The following is a 22,616-nucleotide window of genomic DNA, read 5'->3' as shown; positions in this document are numbered from 1 at the left end:
TCGCAGTGGCCTCTGGAAGTGAGTGAAGGTACTGCAATTCCCATTGACCATGGTCCACCCTCTCCCCAAACTCACCAAAACAATTTTTGATGCAAAACTGCAGCCAAATTGAAGTTTTAGCCCCTCTCAGAAAAGCCCCCTCTATTGCTGCCCATGAGAATTGGATTTTGAAAACAATGGCTTGTTATGCTGTGATTTTCCCAGGCTGTACGGCCATGTTCCAGAAGATGTTGCTGATGTTTCGCCCACATCTATGACTGGCATCCTCTGAGGTTGTGAGGTCTATTGGAAACTTGGCAAGTGAGGTTTATATATCCGTGGAATGTCCAGGGTGGGAGAAAGAACTATTGTCTTCTTGAGGCGTTCTCTCCTGACGTTTCGCCCACATCTATGGCAGGCATCCTCAGAGGTTATGAGGTCTGTTGGAAACTAGGAAAGTGAGGTTTATATATTTGTGGGAATAATGTCCAGGGTGGGAGAAAGACCTCTTGTCTGTTGAAGGCAAGTGTGAATGTTGCAATTGACCACCTTATTAGCACTGAATGGCCTTGTAGCTTCAAAGCCTGGCTGTTTTCTGCCTGGGGGAATCCTTTGTTGGAAGGTGTTAGCTGGGCAACCCTGGACATTCCACAGATATAGAAACCTCACTTGCCTAATTTCCAGCTGACCTCACAACTTCTGAGGATGCCTGCCATAGATGTAGACAAAACGTCAGGAAAGAATGCTTCTGGAACATGGCCACACAGCCCAAAAAACTCATAGCAGCCCATTGGCGAGAAAGCTTCAGTGGAGCCCCCTTTCCCCTTGACAGTAACTCTTCCAGGAATGGATTTCATAGAATCATAGAGTTGGAAGAGACCTCATGGGCCATCCAGTCTAATCCCCTGCCAAGACACAGGAAAATTGCATTCAAAGCACCCTGACAGATGGCCATCCAGCCTCAGTTTAAAAGCTCCAAATAAGGAGCCTCTACCACACTCCAGGACAGAGAGTTCCACTGCTGAACAGCTATCACAGTCAGGAAATTCTTCCTAATGCCTGCTCGGATCCCTGGTCTTTGACCTGTGGGGTAGCGCAAGGCTCCATTCTGTCTCCTATGCTTTTTAACATCTACATGAAACTGCTGGGAGAGGTCATCCGAAGTTTTGGAGTTGGGTGCCATTTCTATGCAGATGACACACAACTCTACTACGCTTTTCCTCCGAATTCCAAGGAAGCCCCTCGAGTGCTAGACAAGTGTCTGACTGCTGTGGCTGTCTGGATGAGGACGAACAAGCTGAAGATTAATCCCGACAAGACAGAGATCCTCCTGGTCAAACGTAAACCGAACCAGAGTATAGGGTGGCAACCTGTGCTGGACAGGGTTACACTCCCCCTGAAATCACAGGTCTGCAGTTTGGGGGTCCTCCTGGATTCTTCACTTACGTTTGAGGCTCAGGCATCGGTGGTGGCCGGGAGGACCTTTGCACAATTAAGACTCGTGCGCCAACTGCGACCATACCTCGGGAAGGTGGATCTGGCCAGGGTGGTCCACGCCTTGGTTACCTCTAGACTGGATTGCTGCAATGCACTCTACGTGGGGCTGCCCTTGAAAACGGCCCGGAAATTTCAGATGATCCAACGGGCGGCAGCCAGATTGTTAACTGGGGCTCCTTTCAGGGAGCAGTCATCCCTCCTGTTCAAGGAGCTCCACTGGCTGCCATTCATCTACCAGACCCAATTCAAGGTGCAGGTTCTTACCTTCAAAGCCCTGAATGCTTTGGGACCCGCCTACCTGCGTGACTGCATCTCTGTGTATGAACCCACACGATCTCTTCGTTCATCTGGAGAGGCCCTGCTCTCGATCCCACCAGCATCGCAGGTGTGATTGGTGGGGATGGGAGAGAGGGCCTTTTCGGTGGTGGCACCTCGACTGGAACTCACTCCCTAACGACATCAGGCAGGCCCCAAACCTGGCAGTCTTTAGGAGGAGCTTGAAGACGTGGTTGTTCCAGTGTGCCTTCCCGGAATAATGATCCCATAGCACTTTGTCCTCCAAAGCACTTTATATTTTTAGGTCTGCTCGTATGTCTTCCACAAATGCCACTATCACCTTTTCGTCCAGGCCTCAGCACTATTTCCAATTTTGATTTTTACTGCGTTGCAGGCACATTTGGTGGGGACACGAGACAGGGCCTTTTCCATGGTGGCCCCCCGTCTCTGGAACACTCTCCCCAAAGATCTTAGACAGGCCCCTACATTGGCAGTCTTCAGAAAGAATTTGAAGACCTGGCTGTTCCGATGTGCCTTTCCCGATAAGGAAATCTCCAATACCAAGTCCCAGACGCACTTTATTAGAATTAAGATTGCCGCACCCTGCACTTGCCTTATAATCCCTACATATCACCTGTCACATCAGCACTTTTTAATCCTGTACCCTTTACTCTGGCCCGGCCTAGTTTTATCCTGTTTGATGTATTGTTTATTGCTTGTGGTTTTTTTGTTTTAATACTGCTTTAATTGTTTTAATTTGCTTTAAGTGTATTGTTATGTTGTGTATTGAGGCCTTGGCCTTTGTAAGCCGCATCGAGTCCTTCGGGAGATTCTAGCGGGGTACAAATAAAGTTTAATAATAATAATTGGCCTTCCCATAGTTTTTAATTTTATGTTTTATTGATAATGTTATATGTTTATCGTCTATGTTTTATTTTAATTGCTTGTATTGTTGTGATTCCAAATATATGCCCCAACCACAGCTGCTGAAGAAGCAGAAGTAGATCAGTTCTATGAGGATCTGCAGGATCATGCGATGTGCGGGGCTTGATGAATGCAAAGCTGGGGTGAAAATTGCTGGAAGAAACATTAACAACCTCAGATATGCAGATGACACCACTCTGATGGCCGAAAGCGAGGAGGAGCTGAGGAGCCTTCTAATCAAGGTGAAAGAAGAAAGCGCAAAAGCTGGGTTGCAGCTAAACATCAAAATAACCAAGATTATGGCAACAAGAATGATTGACAACTGGGAAATAGAGGGAGAAAACGTGGAGGCCGTGACAAACTTTGTATTTCTAGGCGCAAAGATTACTGCAGATGCAGACTGTGGCCAGGAAATCAGAAGACGCTTACTTCTTAGGAGGAGAGCAATGTCCAGTCTCGATAAAATAGTAAAGAGTAGAGACATCAGACTGGCAACAAAGATCCGCCTAGTCAAAGCCATGGTATTCCCTGTAGTAACCTACGGATGTGAGAGCTGGACCTTAGGGAAGGCTGAGCGAAGGAAGATCGATGTTTTTGAACTGTGGTGTTGGAGGAAAGTGCTGAGAGTGCCTTGGACTGCGAGAAGATCCAACCAGTCCATCCTCCAGGAAATAAAGCCCGGCTGCTCATTGGAGGGAAGGATACTAGAGACAAAGTTGAAGTACTTTGGCCACATCATGAGGAGACAGGAAAGCCTAGAGAAGACAATTATGCTGGGGAAAGTGGAAGGTAAAAGGAAGAGGGGCCGACCAAGGGCAAGATGGATGGATGGCATCCTTGAAGTAACTGGACTGACCTTGAAGGAGCTGGGGGTGGTGACGGCCGACAGGGAGCTCTGGCGTGGGCTGGTCCATGAGGTCACGAAGAGTCGGAGACGACTGAACGAATGAACAACAACAACATTGTTGTGATTATTGCTTGTATTGTTGTGTTTGGGCTCGGCCTCATGTAAGCCGCACCGAGTCCCTTGGGGAGATGGTAGCGGGGTACAAATAAAGTATTATTATTACTTATTATTATTAATGTTCAGATGGAATCTCCTTTCTTTCCCTTCCGAGGGGGATGTTTCTCCCACTTCCTGTTGACTCACCCTCGTTCTTAACGGTGAGTCCCTCGTATGTCGCATGATTGTGACTCGGGGGCTGCCTGTACTCTCAAGGCCTCACTCGACTCCCTTGCTTTTCTCCCTGACAGGTCCCAAACCGACCTAATCTTTGCGAGACTGACGGGAAACGCCGCCCTCACGCCACCTCAGGCGCGAGGCCTACCCGGAAGCGAGAGCTTAGGGCCAACATTCGATTTCCCAGCGTGCCTTGCGCGCCGCCGCGAGGCCCCGTGTCCAATCGCGCCGCGCGGCAAAGGCGGGTGGGCGGGGCTTCCTGCAGAGGGCGCCGCCGTTCGAAATGCTTCCCGTGAGGGCGGCAGTTGAGGGCGGAAGGGCGAGTATGGAGGCCGGAGGGCAGCCGCCTCTGCCGCTTCCCCAGGAGCTGAGGCGCTGGGCGGCCGAGGAGATGAGGCTCCCGCCGGGGAAGATACCCCCAGAGAGTGCCCTCCGGCGGTGAGTGACCCACGGCGCTTTCCCTTGGCGCAGAGGCACTCTAGAGCAGGCCTGGGCAACTTGGGCCTTCTCTCCAGGGGTTTTGGACTTCAACTCCCACCATTCCTAACAGCCTCACGCCCCTTCCTCCCCCCCCCCCCCTCAGCCTGTGAGGTCTCCCAACCTCTGAGGATGACTGTCATAGATGCAGGTGAAACGTCAGGAGAGAATGCTTCTAGAAGAGTGGTTCTCAACCTTCCTAATGCCGCGTCCCCTTCATACAGTTCCTCATGTTGTGGTGACCCCCAACCATAACATTATTATCATTCAGTTCTTGTGGGTTTTTTCGGGCTATATGGCCATGTTCTAGAGGCATTTCTCCTGACGTTTCGCCTGCATCTATGGCAAGCATCCTCAGAGGTGAGGTCTGCTGGGACTGGGAAAAAAAGGGGTTTATATATCTGTGGAATGGCCAGGGTGAGACAAAGGGCTTTTGTAAGTTGGGCTAGGTGTGAATCTTTGAACTGACCACCTTGATTAACATACAATGGGCTGACTGTGCCTGGAGCAAACTCTTCTTGAAGGGTGATTAGATGTCCCTGCCTGTTTTTCTCTCTGCTGTTTTTGCTGTTGCAATTTTAGAATTTTTTAATACTGGTAGCCAGATTCTGTTCATTTTCATGGTTTCTTCCTTTCTGTTGAAATTGTCCACATGCTTGTGGATTTCAATGGCTTCTCTGTGTAGTCTGACATGGTGGTTGTGAGAGTGGTCCAGCACTTTTGTGTTCTCAGATAAAATGCTGTGTCCAGGTTGGTTCATCAGGTGCTCTGCTATGGCTGATTATTATTATTATTATGAATGATTATTATCATTGCTACTTCACAACTGTAATTTTGCTCCTGTTATGAATCATCGTGTAAATACCCGATATACAGGATGTATTTTCATTCATTTGGCACAAATACTCGATATGCCCAAATTCAAATACTGGTGGGGTTGAGGGGAGGATTGATTTTGTCATTTGAGAGTTGTAGTTGTTGCGATTAATATTTCACCTACAATATCAAAGAGCATTGTGAACTCCACCAGTGATGGAACCTTGGACACAGAGAGCTCCCATGACCAACAGAAAATACTAGAAGGGTTTGGTGGATATTGACCTTGGGTTTTAGAGTTGTAGTTCACCTACATCCAGAGAGCACTGATGCATCTGGACCCAACTTGGCACGAATACTCAATATGCCCAAATGTGGACACTGGTGGGGTTTGGGGAAAATAGACCTTGACATTTGGGAGTTGTAGTTGCTGGGATTTATAGTTCACCTATAATCAAAGCGCATTCTGAACTCCACCAATGATAGAATTGGGCCAAACTTCCCACACAGAACTCCCATGACCAACAGAAAATACTGTGTTTTATAATTGTCTTTGGCGACCCCTTTGACACCCCCTCGCAACCCCCCCCCCCTGGGGTCCCGACCCCCAGGTTGAGAAACACTGTTCTAGAACATGGCCATATTTATTTACTAGCCGTCCCCTGCCACGCGTTGCTGTGGCCCAGTCTGGTGATCTGGAAAATAAAGTAATGAGAAAGTGTTGGTTTCTAATATATGTAATGTCTTTATGCTTGTGAGTAAACAGTATTTCTTGCTGTTTCTTTGCCAGTGTTGATGTGGAGATTGTCTGGTTTGCCTACTCTGGAACAGGCAACATATAATTGTCCTTCTTTAGGGGTCCCTTTCAAATCTATGAGACTATATCTGTGTGTCTCCCAACCTCTGAGGAGCCCCCGGTGGTGCAGTGGGTTAAAGCACTGAGCTGATGAGCTTGTTGATCGAAAGGTCGCAGGTTCGATTCCGGGGAGCGGCGTGAGCTTCCGCTGTTAGCCCTAGCTTCTGCCAACCTAGCAGATCAAAAACATGCAAATGTGAGTAGATCAATAGGTACCGCTTCGGCGGGAAGGTAACGGCGCTCCATGCAGTCATGCCGGCCACATGACCTTGGAGGTGTCTACGGACAACGCTGGGTCTTCGGCTTAGAAATGGAGATGAGCACCACACCCCAGAGTCAGACATGACTGGACTTAATGTCAGGGGACTACCTTTACCTATATCTCTGTGTGTGAATCATATGTATGTATCTATATCTGGATGGCTCTTTGTCAGGAGGGCTTTGATTACGTTTTCTTGCCCCGGTGAAGGGAGTTGGACTGGATGGCGCATAACATTTTGCCTTACTTGGTGAGCAGTGAATATTCAGTGTTTTAGGTCACTTGCTCCTGTTGTAAATGTGTTCATTGCTTATTTTCTTCATCCTCTCTTTTCTAGTCCCCTTCTGGAAAGGTCTCCAAAAAGATCTTTGCTCTTTAGTCTACCACAGTGTTTTCCAAACTCTGGCCTTCCAGGTGCTTTGGACTTCTGTTTCCAGGAGCCCAAGGCAAATGAGGTTTCTGAGAATTCAAATCTAAAACCCTTGGAGGGCTAGAGTTTGGGAACTGCTTGTCTAACACTTAGTCGGTTCCTTTTCCTCCAGGATGTGCTCAGGTCAGTGTGCTGAGATCTGGAAACACGTCATTCGCCATGTGCATCACCAGAGGTAAAAATCTGAAGGGAAGAACTTGGGTTGGATTTTAGTTTATCTTGCTCCCATTTGGTGTATCATTCTCCTTCTCCCCTTCCTTATGTTGCAGAAATGTAAAGAAGATCCGAGGAAATTTGTTGTGGTATCCTTTTCCATCGGGGGGGGGGGGGGGGGTGCATTGAAAAGTTCCAGAGCTTTTACTTCAAAGAGCTACTTTCTCTCTTCCTCCAGCAATGATGTGGCAAACAAAAGTTCAAGAAATGACATGTCCTTTAGTGCTGTTTACCAAAGAAGTTGCTTCTCCTTATTGATAGACCTTTTAAAAAACAGTCATGACACATGTGTACACAATGACGCAGATTACAAAAAATAGTTTTGTTGAGCTTTCAACCTTTCAAGTGGGAAGAGTTTTATTCATAGGTGGTTGTAGAGATGTAGTCATTTTAAATCAGATCCATCTTTTAGATTTAAGGAGAGACATAAGAAAAGGGGGCACACTAATCTGGGTGACACAATATAACATGTATTGTTATATGACAAACATTTTATCTAGTTGGGTTTCTAAAACTAATGGGAGATACAACAAAGCCTTGGCTGCTAAACACCATGACTAGACAAGGCCGGCTGGGATGGGGTAGTCCTTCAGAATATCCTGATCCCAGACGATGACATCTCCATATGGGGCATAGTTGCAACATTTCAGCTTCATCAAACTTTTATAACCTGCCCTTCTAGGGAGCTTGTGATGTGTTTCCGTGGTACATTTTCACCGCCATTTTATACTTCCCTCACCAATAATGTGAAGGAGTCCTGACTTGGTGGCACATGTGGTGTCTAAAATGAAAATGAGAAGATATTTCCTTAACCTGAACTTGTTTAGGTACCGGCAGATGGAGGAGACTGAGGTAAGAGAGAAAACAATACGCTACTTACTATTCTGGGGTAGGGGATGGAGAACCCTGGCCCTCCAGTTGTTCTTTGACCCTGGCAGGGATGATACAAATTGGAGTTCAGAATCCATGCAGTATTTCCTGTCCATTGGACTTAGGGCAGTAATTTTTAATCTGTAATGAACCTGCCTTATGGAACATGAGGGAAAAACTGAATGGAAATCTTTATTGAGCAATATAGGTCAGAAATCCAGATCTTATGACCTGCCCAGTTGTTATTTGACAGTGAGTCTCTACAGTCCTAGACAGCAAAGTCAATGATGAGAAATTGCAATATCAGTGTCACACCTGGTGTAGATAGTATTGATTTCAACAAAACCAGTGCTTAGGTATTGAGGCAGCTTCGTGTATCTCATGTTTGAGAGAGAGATCTTTCTAGACATTAGCCAGAATTCTACCGTTGTCATTATTTCTTATTGTTTGTCAAATGGACTTCGTCTTAAGACAACCCCAAGGTCCATTCTGAGTCCCAGTCATCAATTATCCTACTCAGGTCTTGTGAACTTAGGGCTGTGTCTTCTTTTATCCATCTTTAGTTCACTTTTCCCTTTTGCTTTCCACTTTACTGATCATTATAATCTGTTCCAATGAGTTTTGTCCAAAATGCAATATGTCTAGCATGCATATAACTTTGACTTTTGTGAGAGTTCATACTAGTTTGCTTTCAGGCCCATTTATTTCTCTTTTTGATAGACTATGGTATCCATTGAACTCTTCCCTGGCAGCACATTTCAGATCAGTGAATTGTTCTGTTGTCTTTCTTCAGCCTTCATCTCCAGTCATAGAAATTAGGAGCACTGTTCCATGGATGATCTGATATTTACTTATTTATCAGCATAGATTTGTGTAATTCCAGCTTATATGTGCATATATTTTGTTTTGTCTATGTTCTAAGGAGCTATTGACTTACTCCCTTTTGTCCATCTGCTACCCAGCAGTTTCCAAGCCCCTTAAGGTGTTGCTATGGCAGTTAAATAGCCAAGAGAAGAAGGGAGGATACCAAGCAATGGGAACTGCCCCCTTTCCTAGCTGCACTTCTCCATGTCATTTTTCCTCTTCTGTTTCTAACAAACAGCAGTGGAAACAGGAGGCAGTTTCTACTGCTCTGTCATTTCCCTCTTTCCCTATTTAATGGCCATTGAATTGCTCCATGGGGCTTCATGGATCTGAAGTGAGGAGTAAAACTGTCCATATGTGGAGCATTGTGCTCTGCACATGCAATATGGAGTCTTCGGCATGAACAACTAGTTCATTGCGAACGATCGTCAGATGGAGTTCTGTCTTAACTATTTATTTCTCTAGGGCAAGTTTAATGGCTTGCAGTCTGAGAAAGAGCGCCGCAAGCAGTTGGTTCAGGGCATTGCACGCCTGCGTGAGGAGCTGCAGAACATTGACCTGCAGATCGAATCAACACAGCGGGAGCTTGTGGCTGATGGTGAGTGGCTTTCTGGAATAAACTCTGCATTCAGTCTAAATTGCCAGCAAGTAATAGTGCCATCTGCATGAAAGATATTATTGATAATTTCTTGGTGTTTCTTTTTTCCAATTTTTAAATTACTTTTTTTAAACAGCAAGCACTTCTTTAATAATGTTTAAAGAAGGCTGTTTGGTGCCAGCAGTGATGCCATCCAATAGCCAAGTGAAAACATACTTTTAGGTCTTCAGGGCCTTGTTGATACCTTCCAGATATATTTATATATACACTTTTAATAATCCTACCATAATTGTTTTTTAAACCATCTTGCTTTATTTTTTTATATGCTTCTAGTTTTTTAAAAATCATTCTTACTATTCCACATTGTTTTAAAGTGTTTGAATTGATTTGTTGAAAACTGGCCTGAGCTCCTTGGATATAGGATGTGTTAGAAAGAAAGAAAGAAAGAAAGAAAGAAAGAAAGACTATTCTTCAAGTCGGCTTTTTTGTCATCTGATCTTGACTTTGACTGCAGTTTTTTGCTGCCAACGCAGGCTACACATTATATAAATATCTGTTGAATCAGGATCTTTATAGACCAACAACTCCAGTTGTTTGTGGTATTGTACTTGGTTTAAAGTGTTCTTGCCATAGTATAGGATTACAGAGACATGCTTATGTCACTCTATCTCTACAGGGCCCGAGTGCACCAGCTCGAGCCTTTAGCAAGTTATAAGTTATAAAGAAATTTTGATCACTTCGGAAATTTGAGTAGGCATTGCCTTGCTTTCTTAATCAGTTTATTCTGTAAACACTCATAGACCCATTCCACACAGCTGTATAAAATCCCACATTATCTACTTTGAACTGGGTTATATGGCAGTGTGGACTCAGATAACCCAGTTCAAAGCAGTTATTGTATGGAAGCAGAAGAGAATACCAAGCACAGAAGAATGGATACTTAAAGTATTTGACATAATCCAAATGGACAACTTTAAAGATTGAAAGAAACCTGAAAAAAACCTGATTGGTCCGATTTCATAGATTTTATTTGGAAGAGATGACCATCATGATAGAAATATCTGACATGTGAAAAATATATATTCTGATTGAAAACTGATAATTCCTATATTGAGAAGATGATTACTCAGAGGGCATTGGGAAGTCAAGTTTTGTCTTTGGGAACCTTCCCTTTTTTTCCTCTTTTTTTTTCCTTCTCTCTCTCTCTCTTTTTGTCTTTTTATCCATTTCATCTCACCTTTCTGTCTTTGCTTAAAAGACATGTTTTTCTTCACATGTTTTTTCTTCACTTTCACTATAAAAATTACTAAAATGCACAATAAAAATACTTTTAAAAAAAGCTGTTATAGTGGATTATTCTGCTTTGATATTCTAGGTTATATGACTGTGTGGAAAGGCCCATAATGGCTTAAAAAAGCTGTTATAGTGGATTATTCGGCTTTGATATTCTAGGTTATATGACTGTGGAAAGGCCCATAATGGTTTAGATCAGTGATTCCCAAACTCTAGTCCTCTATCTGTTTCAGAAGTCTTGTCTGCCTTGGCCAATAACCAAGAATTCTGAGAGCTGAAGTCCAAAACACATGGAAGAGTTTGGGAAATATTGACCTGGATCCTTGCCATTGGAAAAGGGGAGGGCAAAGCAAAAGCATATTAGCAAGTCAAGCACTTTTTGTGGAGGTTCTAAAACAGCCTGAATTGTAATGCACTCTTTTTTCTTTCTCCTTTGCTCTCTCAGAGGTCACAATGGAGACATCCCAGGAGAAGATCCGTGATGCCAAGCGCCGCACCTTGCTTCTGAAGGCCTACTCGACCCAGGTCATGGCTGAGCATCAGCTGTTGCATGAAAAAGTAATGCAAATGAAGGGACGTTTGGAGCAACTAGAGGCAATGAAAAGGTACAGGCCCAGGCTTTTCTTCCTTGTGGGCAGGAATCAGGAGAAACTCTGGGTGGGATAAATATGTATTTGATGAAAAAGAGGATCAGGAATGGCTTCATTTGATGAAGGAAGTGATTGTAGCTCTGGAGCAAACCATCCCCTTAGTCTCTGACTCTGTTTGGGGATATTCATTGAATGTACTGCTCTAGAAATCAGGAATCTGACCTTTCATTTCTAATTAAGCATTAATATGTTTTTCTTGGCAGGAAGGCCCAGACAGCAGTGGTCTTGGGAAAGACTTCAAAGTCTGGATTCCCTGGTTTGGAGCCAGAGGTTCTGGTGAGATCTTCTTGGTTACTCACAGCCAAAATACATTATTAAGTATATTCATTTGCTGCATTTTCTTCATTGGGTTCAAGATGGTGCACATTATTTTCCTCCTCATTTTCTTGTCATAACAACCCTCCAAAGTAGGACAAACTAGTGTGTTTCAGAGTTTGACATGGACTAAAACTATCATCTTCCCTGATCACAGTCCAAGGGTTGTGGCCCTCCAACTATTGCTCGAATAGAACTCCCATAATCTCATAACCCCAAAATATTTACAACTAGTAGTTACGGCATGTACTTGCAGCCTGTCCTTCTACACTAAAAGGATCCAGAGCGAATCACAATACAGATCGCACTCAGATGATAGCAGAACTCTATTGGAGAATTCAATTTTGTATATAGCTGTGGGTTTTTAAAGAAATGTTTTCTGGGGACGGGAATTCAGCTAGCCCAAGGTGTCCAAACAGAATGAAGCATGAAGAGGTCATGCTCTGGTTTCCCACAGTTTATCTACCGCTACCATAGTCAGCTGCCAGAGATTATTGGGTACCTATCCAGTCTAATACAATGCAATGGGTGGCTGATTTTGCATATGAATATAGTGTGTGGTTGAAATATGCCCAGAATTCTTAGTAGCATGCCATGAATTTGCACAATGTGAACATGCTCCCATTAATATGGAAAAGGTTAAAGCAGATAAGGTCATCCGTATGGTGTTGGACTGTAATCTACCATGATTTCTCACAATTTTGTTACATTTGGAATTGCATTCCAAGAGTGCTATTACCAGTCACATGTTCTTCATCCCTGTGTTGACATAAGGGACATCTGAGAAGCATATCTTAAGCAGAGTTTTGTTTTCTGTTTTCTCTCCAGCGAGATGTTCAAGAAGCCTGTCAGCTTCGTTTCCAGTTCCTGAAGACCCTCTTTGAGCGCAGCATATCTGGGAACTTGCCGTAAGAACCCCTTTCCAACTTTCTGGAGCATCACATTTGTTTTTATATGCTTGCCTTAAGTGATGTTGCAGTATAGCTTTCTCCTAAAGCCTGAGAAAGCTTGGTTTGAACCACAATTCCTGGAATACCTCAACTGGGAATAATCATGTGAAGAGCTATAATTTAGAAAAAGAACTTTCCTCAACTCTGTTTTCTTTGACCTTTCTCCCAAATCAGAGAAATCAAAGTTCATGATTTTTTCATATATGTACTAAGACTTCTGTGTTGACTGCCCAGAACAAGGAGAAGTCTTGGAAACGCTTGCACTGAGGACTGGTAAAGCTATCAGTAGCTCTCCTAAATTCTCACTTTCCCAGACCTTTTAATGGAAGAATGTAAGAAACAAATTTGGGGTTTTCTGTAAGTGAAGATTATATTCCGATGATCCTGAGACAATTGTCTAACTTGGAAGGAATGGCTGATTCAAATCGTGGCTAGAAAAATGCCTTACAAGATATTTTGTTGCAGATCTCACTGATAATCATCATTCCCTTCCATGTTCTACATTTTCTTCAAGGAATGTGGAGAAAATGACAATAATAATAATAATAATAATAATAATAACAACAACAACAACAACAACAACAACAACAACAATAATAATAATATCATCACCATCATCAGATACACTGCTGGAATTGTGAACAGGATGCAAGCAGAGCTGGATGATACGGACAGAAAAACAAGAAAACTGATTACTCATTACACCCATGTACTGTTGTTGATAGACTACCTGCCCAGAAAATCAGGAGGCAGAGGGCTTCTGCAAGTAAAACAAATGATAGAACAAGAGAAACACGCACTGGCAGATTATGTGAAAGGAAGTCAAGAACCAACATTGATGGAAGTCAATAGTAGAAAACTGCTTAAAGTGCAAAAGACAAAGAGGGAATGCTGTAAAAATACAGTGCAAAGCAGAAGAGAAAACTGGCAAAAGAAGGCTTTCCATGGACAATTTCTAGAAAAAGTTGAGAGCAAAATTGACAAGGAAAAAACACGAATGTGGCTCACAAATGGAACTTTGAAAAGGAGACGGAGGGCCTGATTCTTGCAGTCCAAAAACAAGCAATGAGAACAAATGCCAAAAAAGCCAGAATTGACAAGTTGGCTACTGATTCCAAATGTAGACTCTGCAAGGAAGTAGATGAAACAATAGATCCCATCCTCAGCTGCTGCAAGATGATCGCACAGACGGACCACAAACAGAGGCAAAGTACAGTAGTTCAGATTTTTTTTCTTTGTGTCAGGAGCAACTGCAAGTTGCTTCTGGCTTGAGAGAATTGGCCGTCTGCAAAGACATTGCCCAGGGGACGCCAGAATGTTTTACTGTCCTGTGGGAGGCTTCTCTCATGTCCCTGCATGAGAAGCTGAAGCTCACACACAGGAGCTCACCCCACTCCTCAGATTCGAACCGCTGACCTTTTGGTCGGCAGTCCTGCCAGCACAAGGGTTTAACCCATTGTGCCACCGGGGGCTCTTATGGTCCATTGGAACTTGTGCCACAAATACCATCTGCTTGTGACGAAGAACTGGTGGGTTCACAAGTCTGAAAAAGTTACAGAAAATGAACATGTCAAACTAATTTGGGACTTCTGAATTTAGTCTGACAGTTTTCATGTGAATGTTTGAATTATGACCCTGGAGAACAGGTTTCAAATCCCTGCTTGGCCATAAAAACTCACTGAGTGATCAAGGGCTAGATCACACTGTCTTAGTTTCAGAAGACCCCCATGATAAGGTCTCCATAAGTCAGAAATAACTTGATGATACACAATTGCAGCAACAATCCTGCCGTCTCTGACAGATAAAGCTAGCTTGTATTTAAAAATCATAGGCTCCATTTACACTGCCATGATAATGCAAATTGAACTGCATTATAAGATTGTCATGGACTCATATAATGCAGTTTAACTACATTGAACTAGATTATATGACCATATAATGCAGTTCAATCTGTGTTATAATGGCAGTGTACATTGGACTTAGGCAAATGCTGTCAAAGGGGAAAATCTGTGGGGTTTTTTCGTAGCTTAAATGCAGTGGATTTCATACCGGAAAGAGGCAAAGTTCTCTGCCCTTCTGTATCAAAGCCCAGTGGAATTGTAAAGCCAGAGTTTGGATTACAGTTCCTAGAATCATCAGGGATTCTGGGAACTGTAGTTCTAAAAAGTTACATTTCAAAGTTCTGCTGGGTTTTTTTCTGAACGTCGAGCCGATGGATAAACAATAGGGAACAGGGTGAAAGAATTATACCCATACAAGACTAAAAACCAGCATCATTAGTTTTATTTTTATGTGTTCTCTGTCTATTACAGCCTTTTCAAAAGTTTGTGCTTTTCATTTTCTCAAACAAGGAGGTTGATACATTCCGCTACTCCTTCATTCTGAAGCATCTTTCTATGCTCTTTCTCTGTCTTTCTTAGCAAGGGGATGAGTGAGGAGCAACTGAATCATTCATACCAGCATTGGCTCAGCATTGCAGAGGTAAGTAAGACAGTGCTTTGTAAGGCTGGGGTAGGGGAATCATAATAATTCCCCCTTAGACATTTCCATGGTCCACACAGAGGTAGCACAAACCTTTTAGGGTGCTGCTGCCACTCTTTATCTCATTATTATGTAACAGGGTTGGAAATCATGCAGTTCCTATCACCATTGTTGTCAGTGGTGGAAATGCTAGCAATTACAACCCAACAATCATACAAGTGGGTATTATTACAGTGAACAATAGGAAGCTAATAGGAAATTACTGGTGTTTTATGCATTGAATGCTTTTTACAGGGTTTTTATAATGTGTGTTAATTGTTTTTAATTTTGTTTGTTTATTGTGGCATCGAATTGTGCCAGTGTAAGCCACCTTGAGTCGCCTTTGGCCTGAGAAAGGCAGCATAGAAATGCAGTAAATAAATAAATAAACAACAAATATATTTTTAAAAATGTCAGCCTGTGATGTTATTTCTTTATTTTATGCTCCAGCACATTCACATTTGGCCACAGATATTTTTTGTCATCGGGATATTATGATATAACGTGACTACAAAAATACTGCTTGTTTTGCAATCCCCCAAGACACATCTTCGGCCCCCTGATGGTGCAACAGGTTAAACCGCTGAGCTGAACTTGCTGACCAAAAGGTTGGCAGTTCAGATCCAGGGAGCAGGGTTAGCTCCCTCTGTTAGGCTCAGCTTCTGCCAACCTAGCAGTTCAAAAACCTGCAAATGTGAGTAGATCATTAGGTACCGCTTCTGTGTAAAGGTAACGGTGCTCCATGCAGTCATTCCAGCCGCATGACCTTGGAGATGTCTATGGATAACTCTGGCTCTTGGGCTTAGAAATGGAGATGAGCATCACCCCCCAGAGTCGGACACGAGTAGACTTAATGTCAGGGGAAAACATTTACCTTTACCTTATGACACCTCCACAAGTGATGTTTGGTCCCTAAATCATGCTTTAAAGCAGCTTGAAAACATGACCGTTTGCATAAAATTAATCCCTAAAATCTTACTAGAAAAGGCTGAAAATCAGTCTAAACATAAAAAGTGATATAGTTGGCAGCACTTCACTATGGCCAACCAATAGGACGTGGAGTGAAAACTGGTTTCCACTTCAGCACAGTGCACCCCACTTCTCTATTGTGCTGCATGGAGGCTCCAATAATAGTAGAAGTTCTGAGTTGTTGTAGGTTTTTTCGGGCTATATGGCCATGGTCTAGAGGCATTCTCTCCTGACGTTTCGCCTGCATCTATGGCAAGCATCCTCAGATGTAGTGAGGTCTGTTGGAACTAGGAAAAAGGGTTTATATATCTGTGGAATGATCAGGGTGGGACAAATGACTGGTCTGCTGGTGCTAGGTGTGAATGTTTCAATGTAGAAGTTCTGTAGCTACATACAAATCTTTTTTAAACGTTGTGGTTTTTTATACATTATAACTTTATTCTCAATTCACTTCTGACACTATAAATAAAATTAAATAAATACAAATCTTTGGCTTCCAGAAGTTTCCACCTACAGACAAATCAGAATTTATTATATCCATGCTGCTAAAACCTTGGGAAGATGTAGCCCCCTAAATCTGGAAAGCCAAATGTTAACCATCTCTGCTGTAAACAAGATCTTTTCCTTGGTCCTGTTCCTCCCAGTTGGGACAAAAAGCTTAGATAACAAACAGTAACTTTGGCTAGAGAAACTACAAAGTCTAGCACTACTTTTAGTCCAATCTTCTCACAGCATGGGGTTTGAAACATCAGTATTTTATACAAATTCAGAGTTACACAGACAAAGTGTGCATGAGCAATATTTAAAGCATATGTGATCATTTTTATTTGAGGCCTATATGATCAACACAGAATGTAGCTGGAAATTTATTTATTGTCAAAATGGTTCACTAAAACAGATTGGCATACAGCTGAATCTTTAATTCTTATTTTATGCCAACACTTCTCCTGTTCTATATCTCCCTTTAGAGAGCTGCTGGCTCTCACCCACCCAAACACATCCTTTTGGCCTTGGAGCACCTGGCCCTTCGGAGTACTCAGCAGTTGCAGGAACTTACCAGCAACATCAACATCCTCCGTGACGTGGAAGCACTCAAGTAGGTCCTGTCCCAAGGCCAAGAGGCTGGTAACAAAGATCTCCAGAAGATCTATCTAATACCTTCTTTTTCTACTTTTTCGTGTGTCAGGAGCGATTTGAGAAACTGCAAGTCGCTTCTGGTGTGAGAATTGGCCGTCTGCAAGGACGTTGCCCAAGGGGCGCCTGGATGCTTTACCATCCTGTGAGAGGCTACTCTCATGTTCCCACAGGGGAAGCTGGAGCTGACAGATGGGAGCTCACCCCGCTCCCCAGATTCAAACTGCCGACCTTTCAGTCTGTAGTTCAGCCAGCACAATAGTTTAACACAATGGGCTCTTCTTTTCTGCTAATGTCAGTGTTGCCCCACCATTCACAGCTGGAACGAACCTTGGCAGCAGCCTAAATGTCTTGCCATTCTGCCCCTCCCTCAGGTTTCGCTACAACAGCGGTCATCTCGAAGATGTCTCAGCCCCAGCCGATGACCTGCCCGCTGTCCAAAGCCTCATGCAGGTGAGGAATTTGGGCACTGATGAGTTTCCAGATGTAATAAGAGGTGGGGTGGCTAGTTCATAAGTATGTGTTCACCTGTCACTTGGAAGAAACATTCTGTGATGGCTTACATAAACACAGATAGGCAACTCCAAGGTGCTGTTCCTTGGAGCATTTTGACAGCAACCCATTCAGCCCCTTTCACAGGTAATCTTGAGCACCAAAGATTACTTCTGGTTTCCTGGCTGCAGTCTGTGTCTGCAGTCATCTTTGTGCCTAGAAATACAAACTCTGTCACTGCCTCCTCGTTTTCTCCCTCTATTTGCCAGTTTTCAATCAGCCTGTTTGCCATCATCTTGTTTTTTTATGTTTAACTGCAACCCAGCTTTTGCATTTCCTTCTTTCACCTTGGTGAGAAGGCTCCTCAGCTCCTCCTCGCTTTCAGCCATCAAAGTGGTATAATCTGCATATTTATTTATTTATTTATTTACTATATTTATATACCGACCCTCTCAGCCCACAGGCGACTCGTGGCGGTTTACAGTCGGTACCAAGACCATAAAATACAACTAAAAACATTAAGATAATATAAAACCATAGTCAATTAAAACATATATCATTAGGGTCTTCTTGTTAAAACCATTGTCCAATCACATCGTCCAGTCGTTCCATTTTCCTATGTCTGTTACACTGTATTTGCAAACACCTCAAAAAGCCAAGTCTTGACTTTTTTCCAGAATATTAAAAGGGAGGGAGCTGATTTGATTTCGCTGGGGAGGGTGTTCCACAGCCAAGGGGCCACCACTGAGAAGTCCCTGTCTCTTGTTCCCACCAGCCGTACTTGTGATGAAGGCGGGATCGAGAGCAGGCCTCCCCAGATGATCTTCTAAGGCTGTTAATGTTTCTTCCAGCAATTTTAACTCCAGCCTTGGATTTGTCAAGCCCCACACGTCGCATGATGTGTTCTGCATACAAGTTGAATAGGTCCTTTCAAATGTTTTTGTTCTTTCTCTCCCTTTTTTTTCTGGGGATAGGAGGGCTGGAGCAAATGTGAAACGCTCCATCTGGAACAGATCTCCCTGCATGCCCAGGAGAGGAGGCTGTCGGCACAGTTGGAAGGAGTTGTCCAAGAGATGCATCGCCAGCTGTCTGATGGCTCAGAGCATTCCATCCTAGCCAGGTAAGATTGCTCCAGTTCAGGGCTCCTCAAACTTTTTAAACAGAGGGCCAGGTCACAGTCCCTCAAACTGTAGGAGGACTGGATTATAATTTGAAAAAAAACATGAGTGAATTCCTATGCAAACTGCACATATCTTATTTGTAGTGCAAAAAACACTTAAAAGCAATACAATAATTAAATTGAAGAACAATTATAAACTTACTGGTATTTCAATAGGAAGTATGGGCCTGATTTGGCTGATGAGATAAGACTATTGTTGTTGTGTGCTTTGAAGTCGCTTAGGTTGACCCTGAGCAAGGGCCAGGTAAATGACCTTGGAGGGCTATATCTGGCTCTCGGGCCTTAGTTTGAGGACCTCTGCTCCAGTTGAATAGATGAACAAGGGAAAAGGGATGGTACACTTTAAACATGCACCCTTTCTCTCCTCTAAATCTTTGGTGTATGGCTATTAGAAAGTTAGCAAGAAGACTGCCTCTGAGATAAAACTGTCTGAAGGAGTTATTTCCCACACTGCCTATGTGGCATTTGGACCCAGAAATGGCTCTCAGGTTGTATACAGTTCACACGTTATACTTCCCACCCTGATCTCTTGAGCAAGTCACACTCAGCCTCTGAGGAAGGCAATGGCAAGCCTCTTCTGAGTATAAAATGGTTCTTGAAGCTCCTCCAATACATTTTCTGTCCCAAAAGCTTTGGCCACCATAAACCAGGCGAAGTTGCAGGCGATTTGTCCCGGGTGAAGTCGTGGTCAAAGGGCTTGATGGCTGGGATAATTAATGTCATCCACAGCTCCTTGGCCTCCACAGCACCCCCCTTTGTCCTCCCACTTCTCTCAGGAGAGATATATCTATAGATAGAGATATTTCCCCTGCCAAATAGTTATTTTACATGATGCCATGCCAAAAGAATGCCCAGATTTGCTCTTGGCCCTCAGCAGCCGCCTGGATGGAAGAGAAATCCTCTTCCCTTTCAAGCCTCAGCACAGGAATGTGTCCTCTTTTAGTCCTTTCTCCCCTTTTACAGGCGCTTTGTCTTGTCTGGCTTTCCAATAAAACAAAACACGGTCCTTCCTGACAGGTTGGCGAGAAGGGCTTCTTCCTTTCCTTTCCTGCCCTGCCTTCCCTCTTCTAGCAAACCCTGAAGGGAGGCAGCTGGGCTTTTCCTGCAGGAACCAAGGCGGGGGGTAAATCTTGCCAAGCAAAACTCTATGATAGGCTTGCCAGAAATTGAAGTTACACACCAGCAAAATTTCAAACTACTTGCCACTATTCCATGCTGGCTCTTCTAGTGCAAACATCCTGGTAATAAATAAGGCATTTTACATATATAACTCAGCATGTTTGATTCTGTTATGCTGAAAACAGGCTGTCTCATAACATTTTATAAACTTATTAGCCGTCCCCTGCCACGCATTGCTGTGGCCCAGCCTGCGTATATGTGCTTTGTGTGTATATATGTGTGTCTATATATTTATGTATATGTGCATATATGTGTGTTTGTGTATATATGTGGTTTTGTGCATGTGTTGTAATGTATTTTTTATTTTTTGGCTTTTTAACTCTCATCTGCTGTGTTTTTCAATGTTTTTATGTGTGATGGTCACTTGTTGGCCTGATAGGTGTATTGTGTCCAAATTTGGTGTCAATTCGTCCAGTGGTTTTTGAGTTACGTTAATCCCACAAATGAACATTACATTTTTATTTATATAGATAATTAATATTTGACCATATGCAAAACTGTCCTGAAACTCTCACATATTTAATTTACCAAGAAGTCATTTACATTCAGGCCTTTGGTACTAAGGTGGGATTCCGGTTTGGATTCTCCTTGTTTTTTGAGCACATTAAGAAGAGTGTCTTGGCAAAGATAAACCCCCCTCACTGTTTATAGTCCTCATCAAGAAAATAGATAAGCCAACGAGTTAACGGCAAGGAAAGCCCTCCCTCCATATCTGCCTGTGTCTCTCTTCTCATTGCTTTGTTTCTGAGCACATGGCAAACCCCTGAGTTCTCAATTTTGTTCTTTTCCTGTGAGCATGAAGAGACAAGATGTCTGCAGAGAGCTAGATAGATAGCTAGGTCCTTACTCCCCCCCCCCCCCCCACCCCTCCTTTGATGACAAGATTCTTACCTTCTCAATGCAGAGCTGTGTTTGAGTTGGAGCTCCGAGCTGTCAGGCTCCGGGGATATAGGAATGGCCTTCTGGATGGCTGCCGAGAGTTGGAAGAGGTGGTAAGGACCCGACGTGAAGAGCTTCAGGGTTTGCAGGCGAAACGCCAGCGTATCCTGGACTTCCGCCACCTGGTCGTAAGTACTTGGAAAAGGATATGTCTTTGTGTCTTTGTGCATATGTCCTTGAGTTAATTCCTTGGATAGTGAGCTGAAATCTTTGTTTACCCTCACATGTGTTAGGTAATTCAATGGAAACACTGCTCCCTTTTTTGAATGTGGTAAGGATTGTTAAAAATGCAGGTTTGGTGAGATATTAAGAGATAGGCAGATATTGTGAGACAATGTAGTAACGTTTTTTTGGAATTAAGACAATGTGATCATTTCCCTTCTCTGTAAATACAAGTTGCTTCCTCCTCAGACTTCCATGCCTAGCTTCAAGCAAAACACAAAGATTTCTTAGGTCGCATACAGCAGATGGATAAAGAAATATCCTTCTACCAACAAAACTGAATCTAAGTCTGGTTGCTAGCCTCAGATAATATAGATCTCCTTGAATAAGTGGGTTTTGCAAAATGTTGATCTACTTTTTTATAGTTGATTCAGTAGGATTGTTCAAATTGGGTCTAACAATTGGATTTTGGCCCTGATATTCAATTTTAGCTTGTTCAGTGGGTAAAACAGTAACTTTTGGTCCAGTTGGTTGTATTGCCTAATATTATAATCTTACACAATCCCTCTTTAGGTTCTTTCTCCAGGGTTATATGCTGCCCTACAATAACATTTATTGCATACATTGTGTTATTGGGAAGTGTGTTCCAGAAATGGGTTTAGTTGAAGACGTTGTGGGAGCATTTAAACAGAGGACAGAGAGGGATCTGTCAGGGATACTGTGGGCGCAAGATTCATAAACCGAGCAGGCCATTAAGGCTAGGCTTCCAAAGCAACCCTTTCAGTTGTGTGGTTTTGTTTTGCTGCTTTCCCTCTCGCAGAATGAGAAACAGCAGCACATCCGGCTGCTCATCAAGGGCACCTCTTACATAAAATCCCAGCTCCGGAAGGACCAGGTTGAGGTGAGATGGCTTTTGTGCATGTGTTTATTGGAAGGGATGGTAATGGGCCGAAGGTTGTTCCTTGGAGAGGAGAAGAAGAGCGTGCCTCATAAGAGAAGCAAAGAAAGGGGCTCAGGTAAGCGGAGCTGCAGGAGGGTTTCAGATCGGATGAGAGTGTAGCCTTATGTTTCAAGCTACTCTTGCCCCTCTGTGTTTAGGAGGGGGGGGGGAGGAAGGAAGGGGGAAGGGAGCAAGGAAAGGAGAAAAGGGGAGAGAAGAGGGAAAGAAAGGAAACAAAAAAAGAAGAGAGGATAGGGGAAAAGAAGGGAAGAACAGGGAAAAGAGGGGAGGAAAGAAGGAAGAAGAAAAGAAAGGGGAAATAAGGGAAAGAAATGAGATTTCTCTCTCCAGGAGATGAAGCCAATGGCCCCCTTCCTTCTGCTACCAGGCCAGCCATCCTTTTCTCTCTCTCTCTCTCTCTCTCTCTCTCCTTGAGCAAAAGTTGAGCAAAAGATAATGACAGAGCTTTTTCTCAAAAGGGCATTTTGGCTTCTCCCACAAATTGCATAACTATTTCATTTTAAAGCAGAGAACGGAGAATACCATCACATGACAGAATTGGCCATTTTGCCCATCTCTATGCAGATAATTTATTTAAAAAGTCACTTGCCAAGCAAGATAACTTATTACAACATTTCAAAAATGCCAAGATAT

The 22,616-nt window shown here is 43.4% G+C and overlaps 1 protein-coding gene across 1 annotated transcript in view; it reads left to right on the top strand.

Moving 5' to 3' along the window:
• The first annotated feature begins 4,119 nt into the window (after window positions 1–4,119).
• LOC137094823 (HAUS augmin-like complex subunit 5) overlaps window positions 4,120–22,616 on the top strand; it is a 32,685-nt gene continuing 14,188 nt past the window's right edge. The window contains exons 1-14 of the mRNA XM_067460689.1: window positions 4,120–4,294; window positions 6,807–6,869; window positions 6,964–6,996; window positions 7,735–7,759; window positions 9,107–9,239; window positions 10,978–11,137; window positions 11,386–11,458; window positions 12,326–12,405; window positions 14,868–14,928; window positions 16,905–17,032; window positions 17,445–17,523; window positions 18,537–18,682; window positions 20,826–20,988; window positions 21,843–21,923. Of these exons, the coding sequence (XP_067316790.1) occupies window positions 4,140–4,294; window positions 6,807–6,869; window positions 6,964–6,996; window positions 7,735–7,759; window positions 9,107–9,239; window positions 10,978–11,137; window positions 11,386–11,458; window positions 12,326–12,405; window positions 14,868–14,928; window positions 16,905–17,032; window positions 17,445–17,523; window positions 18,537–18,682; window positions 20,826–20,988; window positions 21,843–21,923 (1,380 nt within the window). The 5' untranslated portion in view covers window positions 4,120–4,139. The remainder of the gene's footprint in view (window positions 4,295–6,806; window positions 6,870–6,963; window positions 6,997–7,734; window positions 7,760–9,106; window positions 9,240–10,977; window positions 11,138–11,385; window positions 11,459–12,325; window positions 12,406–14,867; window positions 14,929–16,904; window positions 17,033–17,444; window positions 17,524–18,536; window positions 18,683–20,825; window positions 20,989–21,842; window positions 21,924–22,616) is intronic.

This window comes from Anolis sagrei, chromosome X (assembly GCF_037176765.1).
Source record: "Anolis sagrei isolate rAnoSag1 chromosome X, rAnoSag1.mat, whole genome shotgun sequence".
Taxonomy (NCBI): domain Eukaryota; kingdom Metazoa; phylum Chordata; class Lepidosauria; order Squamata; family Dactyloidae; genus Anolis; species Anolis sagrei.
This window is presented reverse-complemented; position numbering and strand designations above follow the sequence as displayed.